Genomic DNA, 13,722 nt, shown 5'->3' with positions numbered 1-13,722 from the left:
CCAAAGCATCAACAACAGTGCCAACACTGATATTAGCTTTAACAATATTAGGATCACTATCTTGACTTGACATGCAATGACTTTCCTTGTTGGGACAGATTAATTCTGCCCTTTATGTATCCACATCTCTGGAACAGAGAAGATCTAGCTTAGCACTGAATCCTTCAGGATGGTTTACACCACAGCCTGCAGCCCCAGGAGGACTGTTATTAATCCCAGTGGAGATACAGGTGACATGCTGACATGGTAAACCTTCTAAGTAGACAAAGTCCATTTCTGCCAAGATGGAGGACATACTGGACCAGTGTCAACTGGAGTCTTCCTCACTTCAACAATTTGACCTTGTGACTTCACAAGATTGTTGACCTTAGGCTTCACAAGCATAAGACGATCTGGATATATATTGTTGTAGGAGAACTTACTCTTCTGCGGCACTGGCAATCTATATACCTGTAGATCCTTTCTATGACTTGCTGTTGGCAATCCTGTAGATTGAGAACTCAAAAACTTAACATGTTTTTTGGAGGAGAATTAGCTGGGCATGTGTATCTGGTTACCAGCAGCTTTTTGTGGGAAAAGGTGGCTCCACTGCCACAACAACTACCAAACAATAAAAGAGCATGGCTCTTTCATGACACACAACACAAGCTCACAAATTACCTAGCCAACAGGTGAGATCAGCTCACATTGCTGTCTCCTGTGCCTGAAAGATCATTGTTGGCACAATTGCCCTTAAACACTGCATACAGCTCTAATCCACAGTAATGATTGATAGTCATATACTCTATGTTGGATAGAAGGCCTGTCCTTTGATGAAAAGGGATTTACTGGCGGGATACACACCGCCATATAGTACGTATTGTATACGTACTAGGGTTAGGAAGGGGCAAGACAGATGCTGCAGTAGAATGCAAATAAGCTAGTGGTGAAGCAAACAAATTCAGTAGCCGCAACTATTACAAGCTCCTACAGGTCTCAGTAGGTAAAGCCATCCAGATATAAAGAGGAACATTCAGCAATCCCTCAGTCTAAAAAACAGTACAGCTAGTTTAAATTTCATTCCACTTTTTGAAACACCCCTCGACACCAAATCTCTCTTTGACTATTAACATCATGTCACCAATTCACTGTACCTATTCCATCACAAGTGAGGATGTTTCAAGCAGGACCACAACAATCTGGTGCACCATTACCAATGAGAGCTGGCTGCCACCATCTTTTGATTTAGCTGTGTGATAAGATTTGGCCTGTTACAGACAGCCAAAATAAGCTGCTTCGAGTCACAGTGAAGGTATGTGTTTTCAATGACGCATGCGTCCTTAAGAGTCCAGAAGTCGCACAAAGCCACGCTCCAGACTGGGAGCGTGGCTTTGGTGGGCTTCTGGACTCTTAGGACGCATGCATCATTGAAACACCATACCTTCACTGTGACTCGAAGCAGCTTTATTTTGTGCTGTCTGTAACAGGCCTTTGAGATCTTCTAAGAGGCTTCAGGTGCATCGTCTTTCACAGTTTTCTGGAGGAAGAAATTGCTACACTTCTCCAAAAATGTGCAATGCATTCTTCACTGTCAGTCCAGTTCACTTCTGAGCACTCCAATTCAGCTTAAACAGCACTTCATGTATTAATGAGAAGCATGGCATTTGTAGTGGTTTTCCTTCATACAAGGAACAACAAATCTTCCTCCGATCTGGAAGATTGGCTTTTGGTAGCATCCTCACATAGAAAGTTGACATGGACCTCAGGACACATTGCACCTGCTGGTGCATCTGAAATTAGAGTGAATATCAAAAAGTCACAGTTTATATCCACTCAGAAACTCTTCTTCATAGATGAGGTCATAAGACACAACAGATATGGTAATAACATCAGCACATTCCAGGATACGCAAGGACATGGTTTCAGCTCAGTCAGTTTAAATTTCTGGGACTGAAGGCTTCCACTACAGAATGGGGGAGCAGAGGGTCCCTTCACAGACAGTTGCCTTGTGCCAGTTATGTAAAACCTAGTACGGAATTGCTAATCAGTATTTGGGCCCTCTGTCCAGTACCCACTTGTTGTAGGGTTACAAGGCTATGAAAACTGTGAGTTCTAATACGTTTATGTGACTAATGTGCTCACTAGAGAACATGCATTGATTGAGCCACAGGTGTCCCAACTGGATGCATCTGTACGAGAGCATGAAGATTGCAGCCTCCCTTTCCAGACATAGGGACCATGTGAAAGTTTTAGTTAGAACAAAGCCTTCTACCCACAAATCCTATATGGGAAATAGCATGAGTTCAAGGACTTTTACAGCTGCTCTCCCTGAAAGGTGATGCAGCATTGCTACAATTTCTTCCCTGCTGTTCCTCAAAGTTTATATTGTGCAGGCCATCTCAGCTTTTCATGAGCTCACCACATCTGCCTCTTCATGTTCAAGGAACCACTGGGTTCATGAAGGTCCTCTCCATCTTATCTACCATTCAAACATCTATGCCTCTTGGGTCTCTGCGCTACTTCCTATTAATAGACAAGCTATGGACTTAGAATGGCGTAACCGTTTTATGACAGCTGGTTAGTTGTCATGCAAGTGCATGACCTGCACAAAGTTCCCTCACAAAATAAAGTTGGTGCTTTCCCCGGATATCAGTTTCCTACGAAAAAATGGTTTCAGCTGGGGCAAAATATGGTTCTTCCTGCTTTCTTTTCAAAACCTGAAGATATTTACAACATCACGTTTTTTTCTGGGTATTTGATAGTGCTGTATATCTAGCACATTGTAGAAATCAACACATTACCAATTTAGTGATGTACAAATAGATATAAATTATCTGTAATGTGACTGTTAGTTGACAAGTGCTTCTAAGTGGTTAAACAATAATTTCACCAAAAATTACTCTGAAGTACAGTAGTTCTCAGATCTCTGTTTGATTGTTCTTTCTCTTTCCTTAGGAACTAGAACACCAGAGAGGTTCACTTATGAGTGAAATCCAAGCTGCCAAAAACTCTTGGTTTAGCAAAACCCTGAACTCCACAAAACAGCTACTGGCACACAGCCACATACAGCAGCCTCCGCTGTCATCCTCTCCCAAAGAGGGCAGCACATAGTCCAGTTGGATGCCAGGCACCAAGAGCACAATGGACTAAGCAGCTGAAGCCCCTTGAAGTTTCCTCCAGATCATCCATTCAGGGGGAGGGAAAGGTTGGGGAGCAACCCAGAAGCAAATCCTCAGTGTCTTTCATTAGTTCTATGTGTGCCCTTTTCAAAGGGAGGTTATTTAAAGGATCCTGTTTTATGTAGAATACTCTTTCCTGCTGCCTTGCAAAAGCCACACCTCAGTACCTTCATATTTACATGTTATTTTGTATGCTTAGATGTTTCAAATATAGGTAACAACTAATTCAGAAACGTGTTCCATTGTGCCAAAAATTATTCATAGTTTTTTAAAAACTTACATAAGAGACTTTTTTCTTTTCCTGTGAGACAGGGCAGAGTAAAGTAGTGAAGAAAAAGCAACATCTGTCATAATGTCATGCAGTTTTCTGGTACAGTGCACCCTCCCCATACGCGGGGATCCATTCTGGACACACACACACCCCCTGCGTATGGGGGAAAACACATAAGCCAAACCCCATTAGTTTCAATGGGGGAGCGTTTCTGCATCTGGTGTGGCGTGCATGCCATTCTTATGGGCGGCTTAACCTTCTGAGTAAGGTTAAGTTGCATATGGGTGTGCCCGTACTGTATTTGAAAACATCAAAGGTTACAGCTGTCATTGCCCACTGCAAAAATGCACCTGTTGTTTAAAGCCTGAGTCTTGAGCCACATCTACAGCATGTGGAACAACTGTAATTTGGTAAAGAGGAACTTGCCATAAAACTATGTCTCCTTCAATTCTGCTTAAGAATTCCATTCCATATATACAACTAAGGGAGCGATCCCACTGCATCCCTCCCCCAGTCTTTTTTGGTCAGTCAGCAGACTTGGACATACTTTCTTATGACAATCACCTTTGAAATTAATAGGGACTAGTGGAGGTGAGCCTGCCTGGTGAATGTGCTCTTTCTGCGTTTGCACATTTCCATTGATGTTAGCAGGGCTTGTGCAAGAGCAGAGACATTCCTGGTAAAATGCTTAGATGGAAGGTGATCTCACCAATGATTGATAGGGCAAATTTCAGATGATTCCTGTGTCGTTTGGAAATCATACTTGTTTTATAACTTTATAAAAAATCATTTGTTACATTTTGATTGAACATAAAATGTTTTATAGAAATGCTTATTCATTGAGAATTAAACTATTGCTTAAATTGATGGAAATATTTTTTATTATATGTAATGTGTATAATAACGTCTGACAGGTCAACATCACTACTGGATGAAAAGTTAATTGTGTATTTGGTTTTCCTGTTATGAACAGTGTTCCAAGGACTTTGTCCTACTGATTTTAATCCAAATGAATGCAATAGCCTATCAGTCAGTTCTGTATATAAAGTTTAATGATGTTCATTAGGTGCTCATTGTCCGGCATTATGCAAGTAAATTTGCAATTACAATGCAACATTTAATTGCCATGACAACTAATGGTTTGTTGACATGGTTCCTTTCATTATCAGGCACAGCTGCCATTTCTTCAAGGCAGATTCCAAAGAGAGACTGAATGACCAATTAATGAAATACTTAAGAATAACAACTTTCAGCACATTTAAACCTAAAATAGTTCAGTAGCATGAGAAAAGCCTGTTTAACCCAAATTCAGTTCCCCAATCCTGTATCTTTGAAATGTGATGGACTGCAGCTCCCATACCATGCTAATGGAAGATTATGAAAATGGTCTTCTAATACTGTACATCTGGAAAATAGGTTGGGGAGGTTGGGTTAAAACTACTAGTAGTTTATCCCAGGTTTGATGTACTCTTGACAACTCGCCACCATGATAAGACAGGCTGTGACATTCTCTATCAGCGCAACATCAAAGGAGTTTCTAGGCTAGCTCTTGTTCTATACATTAGTACAATAGATGAAAGAGATAGAGAGATAAACCACCTCCCTGCCACCTTCCATCCAAGCTGTACCTTTATTAACAGTGAGGCCATCTTTCAGGTTGTAGATGATGGAACAGCAAAGCCCCTGACCATTTCCCTGTTTAAGGGCATGGGTATTATCCTATTTCCCTAACTTGCCTACTGCCTTTGGGATGGGTGAGAACTATTCCATTGCCAGTCAGTGGAATGGGGGTGGGGTGGTAATGCCATCTTGCCCTTGATCTCAAGGTTGTTCCACATCTGCAGTATGTGGATAAACAATAACACCCCATAGAATTTTTAGTATAGATGGTCATGGCCAGCCAAGAACAGCTCTTGGAGGATGAGGACGCCTCCTCCAGAGCAAGAGCTAATTGAGGCTACACCAGGTGATAATCCTGCTCTGCCAGGTCCCAGCTGTGATCTCCCAGACCCAGAGGAGGAGGCCCAACCAGATCCTAGTGCTAGGAGGTGCCTCCTGTGGTGCAACAGCCTAGTGGTGACTCTGGGAGGAAGCTTGCCTGGATGTGCCTACTTACAAACAGAGGAGGGCTGAGAGTGCTTGCAGCACAGATCCAGGAGGATTGCAGAAAGGCAATTAGCCAACCAGCCTCAAGTGCCACGGGGGAGAGTTTTCCCACTTAAGCGTAGAGAGGCCTCCACTCAGTGCTAGAGTTTATTGCATGATCCTTTGGTGTGATTGCTGCTGACACTAGCTCCTTGTATCTTGACTCTTTGTTCTTTGACCTCGGAATGGACTGGACCCTTGTTATCTTCTGGCTGCTTTGACCCTGGACTGACTGACTCTGACTCCGGTATCCTGACTTCGGCTTGGCTTTTGGACTGCTCTTACACAAGGTCTGTGTTCTGCTTCCACTTGCTGGGCTAAGCCATTCTTATCGGCCTGTGTCTGTGTGCTGGCCCAGTCCAGGACAATAGACAACATATGAGCATTTTGAAGTGCTATGCTAAATGCTTAATATTAGCTTATATTGTACTGAATCAAATTAATCTACCAACTTCTTCACCTTCAAAGCTAAGTAATTCCATTTAAGCCCATTCCCACCACGGGTTTCCCATCCCAAAAAAAAAAAAAATGAGGGGAATCTGCAGATGGAAAATAGGTTGAGAATGGTGTTGGCTGCAAGAAAGACCAGTGTTGAATGGCCTGTTAATATCTCCACCACCACCCCACAACTGGTTGTACTTGTGACCATTTCACAGCTCCAGAACCTAATTCTCTGACGAGAAAAATGGGAGGTGGATCACTTAATCTCCTGGCTAATGGAGTGCACCAAGGAATTCCATAAGAAAATGAGTAGTGCTTCATAGCTATAGCAAAGCCTTTGACCTCACCAAAAAATGGGACACTACTCTACGTGACAAAAGGCTACGTTAGAACACAATATGGAGAATCAGAATGGTTCCCAGTTAGAGGGTCAGGCAAGGCAGCATATTATCACCCTATTTGTACGCAGAAAAATGAAAAAAGAGGCAGGTTTAGACTTAGAAGGGAAGGAAGTTCAGGAAGAAGGAAGAACCCATCAATCTAAGATATGTGGATACACCATATTAATGGTGGAAACTATGGGCATCGACCAATTACTAAGGAAGGTCAAAGAAAAAGTGGGGAGCTTAGTGCTGAACACAAAGAAATAATAGTGACCATGAGAGGGTTGCCATAATTTGCTACTACCAAACGAGCGACAAAACATAGAAAAAATAGGACAAAATGTAGAGCAAATGTAGGACAAATTTGCCTGGAATGTTAGGACATTCAAGAAAAAGGGAGGACACAACCAACTAGAAGCCAAAAACATTAAACAAAATAATACAGGTCGACTCAGCCTGCATCCTTCCATAGGTTGCTAAAACAGTACCCAGCTGGTTGAGGCAATGGGCGTAGACACTGTGTACTACTTAGGAGTGCTTAAGTGCACTGAGAGTGGTATAGAAATGTACTTGCATGCTATTACAGTCAAAGAATAAGAAAAGAACTAGGAATGGGAAGGGCAGTGATGAAAGACTAGACAAGATCCTAAATAGAGCTATGCAACTGAGCACTAAGTTAGAATTGTCCATTCCATTGCTTTCCTATTGCTGTGTTGGATGTGACAGCTGGACAGTGAAGAAAGTAGATTAAAAAAATTTAATTGAGATGTGGTGCGGAGAAGCATGCTGAGAATCACCGTGAGACGGCCAAAAAGATAACAAATGGGTCCTTGAACAGATCAAGCCTGAATCTCCCTGGAAGCCAAGAGACCAAATTGAGGCTGTCTACTTCAACCACATCGTGGGAAGGCATGACTCACTAGAAAAGACAATAATGCTGGGAAAGGTGAGAACAGTGAAAGAGAGGGAAGACTGCATGCATAGATGCGATAGACTTAATCAGGGAGGCCAGAGGACAAACTACAAGACTTAGTAGAGCAGTGAGGTTGGGGATGTAATATTCACAGGGTCAGCATGAGATGCGAGTTTGACTTAAGGGCAGCTTAAAAATACATAGCAAGGATGACAAAAAACTGGCAGACATCCAGGTTAACTCTGCATGAACAGTGGGCGTATATGTATATGTCCCTTCAAGTTACTGATTCACAGATAGAGTGGTATGGAAATGTACTTGCATTCAATCACCTGTCAATTTAGGCGATCCATGAGTTTTCCATAAGCTTTCTTAGGCAAGGAATACTCAAAAGCGGTTTTGGCCAGTCCTCATTTGAAATACAGCCTAAGCACCTGGTATTCATTGGTGGTTTCCCACCAAGTAACTGATCAGAGCTGACACTGCTTAGCTTCCAAGATCAAATGGGATCTGGTGCCTTTACTGTACTTAAGCCTGATGAATGGCTGCAGGACATCTAGTTGAAATTTGGCCTCACTTATTAAGTACGTAACACTGGCCTCTATTGTCTAGTGTCAGGTGCTCTTTCTGAGTAACCCTCAGCGGCACCACAAGAACCATTTGTTAATAGGGAAAAACACTGGACAGTAATTTGTGCTACTAACCCACACTGACAGTTTTTTAAAATGGCAACTGTTCATACAAAATCTGGCAATAGTTAGAAATGGTTTCAATTTGGTTTTGTGTCCATAAGTGCCGACGAACCATCAGCTATGAGAAAGTCTCCTTCCCTAAGTTTGTGGGAAGTTTTCATGTATTGTCCTGTTCAAAAACAGAGATAGGAGACATTCCATTTTCAGATGACAAAATGATCAGTCCAATGGTGATGGTAGTGGAAGCAGTGATCCATGCTAGCAAGTCAAAACCCTTGTTCTATTACAGTATTAACTCCCACCAATGTGGACCAGGCCACAAAAAACAAAGTGAATTAGACTGGACTGTGGATGTGCACCTCAAATGATTAAATGCCACTAAAATGGGAGACAGTTTGCCTCCAGTGTGGTAAAGGATGGGCCCATGAATTGTTTTCCAGTACCGAACAGTTACAAGACTGGTACCAATGGTTCCAACAAAAGTCATACGTTGTCCTATACAGTTAAGAGGCAAGATTAAACTCCCTTTTTCACTTTTTTTTTCTTTTTTTTTTCTTTTTTAAATTTTAGTAAACATATATTAAACATATAACATATAACAACCAATACATAAAAAAAAAACCCAAGATAAAAAGACACCAAGATAAAAGAAAAAAAAATTAAAAAATTTCCTTGAAGTTAAAGGATTCCGTAACCAAACTTATATAAAAGTATTAATTTGTCATACTTCTTCGTAGTTCAATTCTTTGAATGTTCAGATATCGAAAAAAAACAAAACACAAAAAAAAACAAAAAATACTATCAAATATAAAACTACATAATATCCTTCGCAAGCTAATGTCTGTTGCTGCTACCTCTCTATTGTTATAATCTAAACATAGATCTACGACAACAAACATGACAATATTAAACTAAGACTACACAAATTCTTCCACTCTGTGTTATGCAGAGTTTTACCCAATAATTTCCTTTGTATCCTTATTACTAACAATATAATATAAAATAAAATTCATATGTGTGTTGCTACTTATTGCTTATTAGCGTTTCTAAAAATACCCAATTTTTGTTATGTTTAATGGCGGTAGTTTAAAATATATGTACAATGAATTTTTATTATGTATAGAGGCTGTTATGAAAGAGTTGTAAGTATATCTACATCCAAGTTTACACACGTTAAACACAGTGTTGTTACTTATCTAGATTCATTCATTTTTTGTTTTTTTTAACCCTCTACAAAAACATCACTTCTTCCTTGTTGTAAATAAATTAACACTCTTTCCGTCTCATATAAATTCATCCAGTATTTCATTTTTCAGTAAGCGCGATAATTTATCGATTTTCTGCCAGTTTTTCGTATAGCTTGTGTTCCATTCGTTCATCTCCGGTACATTCTCCTCTTTCCATCTGCGAGCCAACGTTAATCTTGCCGCCGTAATCAAAAGGAAAACAATTCTGCCATGTTTCTTTTCTAGGTCAAAATCTAATAATTTAACAGATAGGTTTTCTGGTCTAAATTTTACTTTGAATCCAAATACTCGTATTATCCTATGAATTTCCTGCCAGCGATTTTTTTACTTTAAGCATGTCCCACCAACTATGATAAAAGTCCTGTCTCTTTTTTACATTCCAAAACATTTATTTTTAGTCCCATATATCTTTGCTAATTTGTCAGGAGCATCATACCACCTGTAAACATCTTATAATAGTTTTCTTGATATCTTGGCTCTTGTATATTTTAACCTCTTAATTCCATGTATAACTCCCATATGTTTTTAATCGATATATGAACCAATGTTTTGGGCCCAGGTTATCATATTAGTCTGGATAGTTTCTGTTTCTAATTCCATTTTAAAAGATATTTATAAAACTTTGATACTAAACCTTTATTGCCTGGTTTTAATAGTTTCTCAAGTTGAGTTTCCTCTGTGACAAGGGATTTTTCTTTTTGATCTATTTAATCTCTCTCTTAGTTGCCATCTTAAGTACCAGTGCAATATAATTTTATAGTTTTGTTGATTCTGTCCTCGTTTTTTAAACCTTAGTCCGTCTTTTTCTTTTAGTTAGTAACTTTATATCTTAACCAGTTTTTTACGATCCCTTTTTCTCGCCATAGGAAAGCTTTTGAGGAGAAGTTTCCACAATTTGTTTTCCCCAATTTTTTCCCTAGTCTTTTCCAGCTCCATAAAGAAGAGGCCTTCTTATACAGTGGTTATTAAATTCCCGTTCTATTGATTCTTTATTGTTAATTTAGATATGCGTGGCCAACCAAACGCTATGTTCCCACCCCACGTTAAGAGTGTTTTTTGTCATTTAATTCCCCATTCTTTAATCACAGGTTAGACAAGTCGCTTGATAGTAAAGTTTTAAGTCTGGGACATCAAGACCGCCCCTTTCTTTTGCATCCTAAGATTGTTTTTTGGTTTCATCCGTACCGGTTTTTTGCCAACCAAATGAATTTTGTTAGGTCCTTTTTGCCAATTTTGAGTATTTTTTGTCTTTTATTATATCGGATTTGTTTTTGGTATAAAATAGTATTTTTGGTAGATGTTCATTTTTTACAGGCAATTCCTTTCCAAGAGAGATAATTTATAGATTTCCAATTTTCAAACTTTTTTGAATTTTGAAACCATAATTATTATAATTATTTTTAAATAAGTCCGCATTATTTGTGGTAATTTCTATTCAGAAATATCTTACTTTTGTTTACTATTTTATACCTGTCACTTTGTTATTTATTTTTCCTCATCTTGATTAAGGGTTTGAAGTTAAAATCATTTGTTTATCTACGTTAATTTTTATCCCGTATTTTTTCCAAATTCTTCTAATCATGTGTACTTTATTTTCCTTACTTGTGGGTTCTCTCCCCCGCTAGCTCTGCGAAAGCGATCTCAGCCCCTCTACGCAAGCCCATGATTTTTTGAGAACTCCAGTATCTCGCAAACTAAATAATATGGTATTGATTTGGTGATTTCGTTTTTTAGTTTTATGAGTTGTTAGGCGGGCAGCCCTTGTCAGACCTTGCATTATATTACCGGTTTTTTTGTTTTTCTCCATTCATTATAGGCAGGCTTCTTGATTTTATAAATTGCTTTATCCAAGTTAGGAATTTTGTTTTAAATCCTGCCTTTTCGAGAATTTCAAATATTAATCCAGTGCTTTTGTCGAAGGCCTTTCCATGTCTACTAAATAATAAGCCACCCTTTGTCTCTTTTATCTTTAAAATGTTCAATTATATTAATCATCATCTTATATTCCTTTAATTGTCTTGAGGTAGAACCCGTTTTGTTCTTCCCCAATCCAGTTTTAAGATGATTTTTAGTCTCTTAGGCTAAAATTGTGGCAAAATGTTGTAGTCAGAGTTTTCAATGAAGATTGGTCTGTCGCTTTTTATTCTGTGGGTCTTGTTTGGTTTAGGATAAGTGAAGGTTTGCTTCTTCCAGGATTGGAGGTAATCATCACCCCTATTTTATTAATTAATTCACATAGTGGTTCTATTAATTGATCTTCTAATTCTTTATACTATTCTGCTGGGAAACCGTCAGGCCCTGGGGCTTTCCCATTTTTCTGTTCTCTTATAACTGATTTGATTTCTTCTATAGTTATTTGGTTTTTCCAAATAGTCTATTTGCTCTTCATCAGTTTGTGGGAGATCTATTGATCGATTAGTTTTTAATCTGGGATGTACCACTTTTTGTTCTTCATATAGTTTTTTAACAATAGTCATAAAAATTGTGTTATCTTTCTTGATCCGTTACTAAGTCCTCTTTCCATTAATTTGTGTTATTAGATTTTTTTTCCCTCTTCTTTTTAGTCTTATAAGAGAGACCATCTACCTATTTTATCGCGTTTTTCAAAGTAATATGTTTAGAGTACTTGTTCTTGTCAGCTTCCTCTACTAAGCACATAGATATTTGCTTTTGTAAGATTTTATTTCTTTTTCTATTTCTTCATTATCGGGGTCATTTTTAAGAGTCCCTTCTCTCTCTTTAATTCCCAGAAATTTTGTCATTTTTTTGTTTTTTTTTTCTTTCTTCTTGTAGGTCCTCTGGTATAAATGCCCTCTATAACTGCTTTACAGCATCCCATATTAATTGGATTTGTATCCTTATTAAGTTTTTTCTTAAAATAATTCCAAGTGCATTTTTTTCGTTTTTGTTTAGTATTTGATTGCTTTTTTAGTAAATTTTTTTATCTAAACGCCATGAGAAGTTCTTCTTTCCTATGTTCAGTTCTACTACAAGGGATTATGGTCTGAAAGATCTACCATAGTTCCATATTGATATATTTTTAGCCCAATTTTTAGAAAAAAATCAGGTCATCCTAGACAGAGAGTTATGTCTATGTGAAAAAAAAAGTATAATCTTCCTTCACCCGTGTTTGAATCTCCAATCATCTATTAATCCTAAATTAGTATCATGTTCATAAATGCTTTGGGAAGTTGCCTTGGTTATTTTTAATTTGTTGCCTGATTTCTGTCCCTTTGGGTCTAACTACTCCATTCCAGTCTCCCACATCATTATATCGTTTATAATTTAAATCCAAAAACCTCATTCATTAAATCCGAATAGAAGTTTTCTTTTTTAAGAAATGGACCTATACCCCACTAGTAAAATTTTCGAGTTCTATCTTTATTCTATCCCAATATATCTACCTTCACTATTTCATTACTTTCCTTAGCTGGTATGGTGCGATTACATACAAGACTACACCCTTCTTTTGTCATCACTAGCGATAACAAATTCCTTTGCCAAGTCTTTGTTTTTTTTAATAAGTTTTGTCTCGATTTTTTTTATATGAGATTCTTGAAGGCTATTATATCCCAGTTCCCTTTTTTTAAAAGTGAAAGTTTTTTTCCTCTTAATGGGGGCGTTTTAAACCCCTTGATGTTTCAGAGAGATTATCTTTAATTTCATTTCTACTCTTTTTCCATACAGTTTAAGGAGAGAAGAGGGACCCACCCGAATATAGTTATCCCCCGAGTATATATTGAAAAAAGGATACTATTTTATCTATTCCTTAGTCCAACGTTGCTCCTCTTCTCTTCTTCTCCTTCTTCTTCACTTCTCTCTTCTTCCGGTCACTCCTTCTTTCTTCTTCTTCTAACTGGTCCAAATTTATGATTTGATTCACTTGTTTCTTCCGGTGGAGAGCCTTTCTTTAAAGTTCTTAAGAAGTCTCTTGCTTTCCCGGGTGAGTTAATTCGCAGTTTTCTTCTATAGGGGGAAGAAACTCCCTCCGGACTCCCACCCTATAAGGGATGTTATGTCTTTAAGGGACGATGTTAGAAGTCTGTATTCCGCTCTCCTTTTAAAACCTCGCGGGGATATCTTTTCAATATCATTAATCCTCTTTGTCAACAACAAGTCTTTTTTGGTAGCTTTTCTCCAAGATCAATTCTTTAGTTCTAGTCTTATAAAATAAATAGAAATGTCCCTCGGAATTTCGTCTCTTGCTGTTTTCGAATTTATTCTGAAAGTTTTATCACCGTCTTTCATAATCGAGCATGGTATTTCCGCAAAATCGGCCAGTTAGGGATCAAATATTGGTAAAGAGCTTCATTTTGACAGTTCTTTAGCCTCTTATCTTGAGGCACGTTCCTTGGCCTTTAAATCGGCATCGCTCTTTTGTCACGCTCTTTCTCTTGTTCTAAGACAGATGAATTGTTTTTATCTTCAAGTTTCTTTAGTTTGTGTGTTCCAATATTCTACCTTGTATGAGG

The 13,722-nt window shown here is 38.4% G+C and overlaps 1 protein-coding gene across 5 annotated transcripts in view; it reads left to right on the top strand.

Moving 5' to 3' along the window:
• Positions 1-13,722, top strand: part of RABGAP1L (RAB GTPase activating protein 1 like) — a 177,737-nt gene that overhangs the window by 160,279 nt on the left and 3,736 nt on the right. The window contains exon 26 of one of the 5 annotated variants that reach the window (XM_042466396.1): positions 2,935-3,090. The exons of the other annotated variants lie outside the window; for them this stretch is intronic. Coding sequence (XP_042322330.1) covers positions 2,935-3,090 — 156 coding nt within the window. Of the gene's footprint in view, positions 1-2,934; positions 3,091-13,722 lie in introns of those variants that run through there. 5 annotated transcript variants of the gene reach the window in all.

Source organism: Sceloporus undulatus, chromosome 4 (assembly GCF_019175285.1).
Source record: "Sceloporus undulatus isolate JIND9_A2432 ecotype Alabama chromosome 4, SceUnd_v1.1, whole genome shotgun sequence".
NCBI lineage: Eukaryota > Metazoa > Chordata > Lepidosauria > Squamata > Phrynosomatidae > Sceloporus > Sceloporus undulatus.
This window is presented reverse-complemented; position numbering and strand designations above follow the sequence as displayed.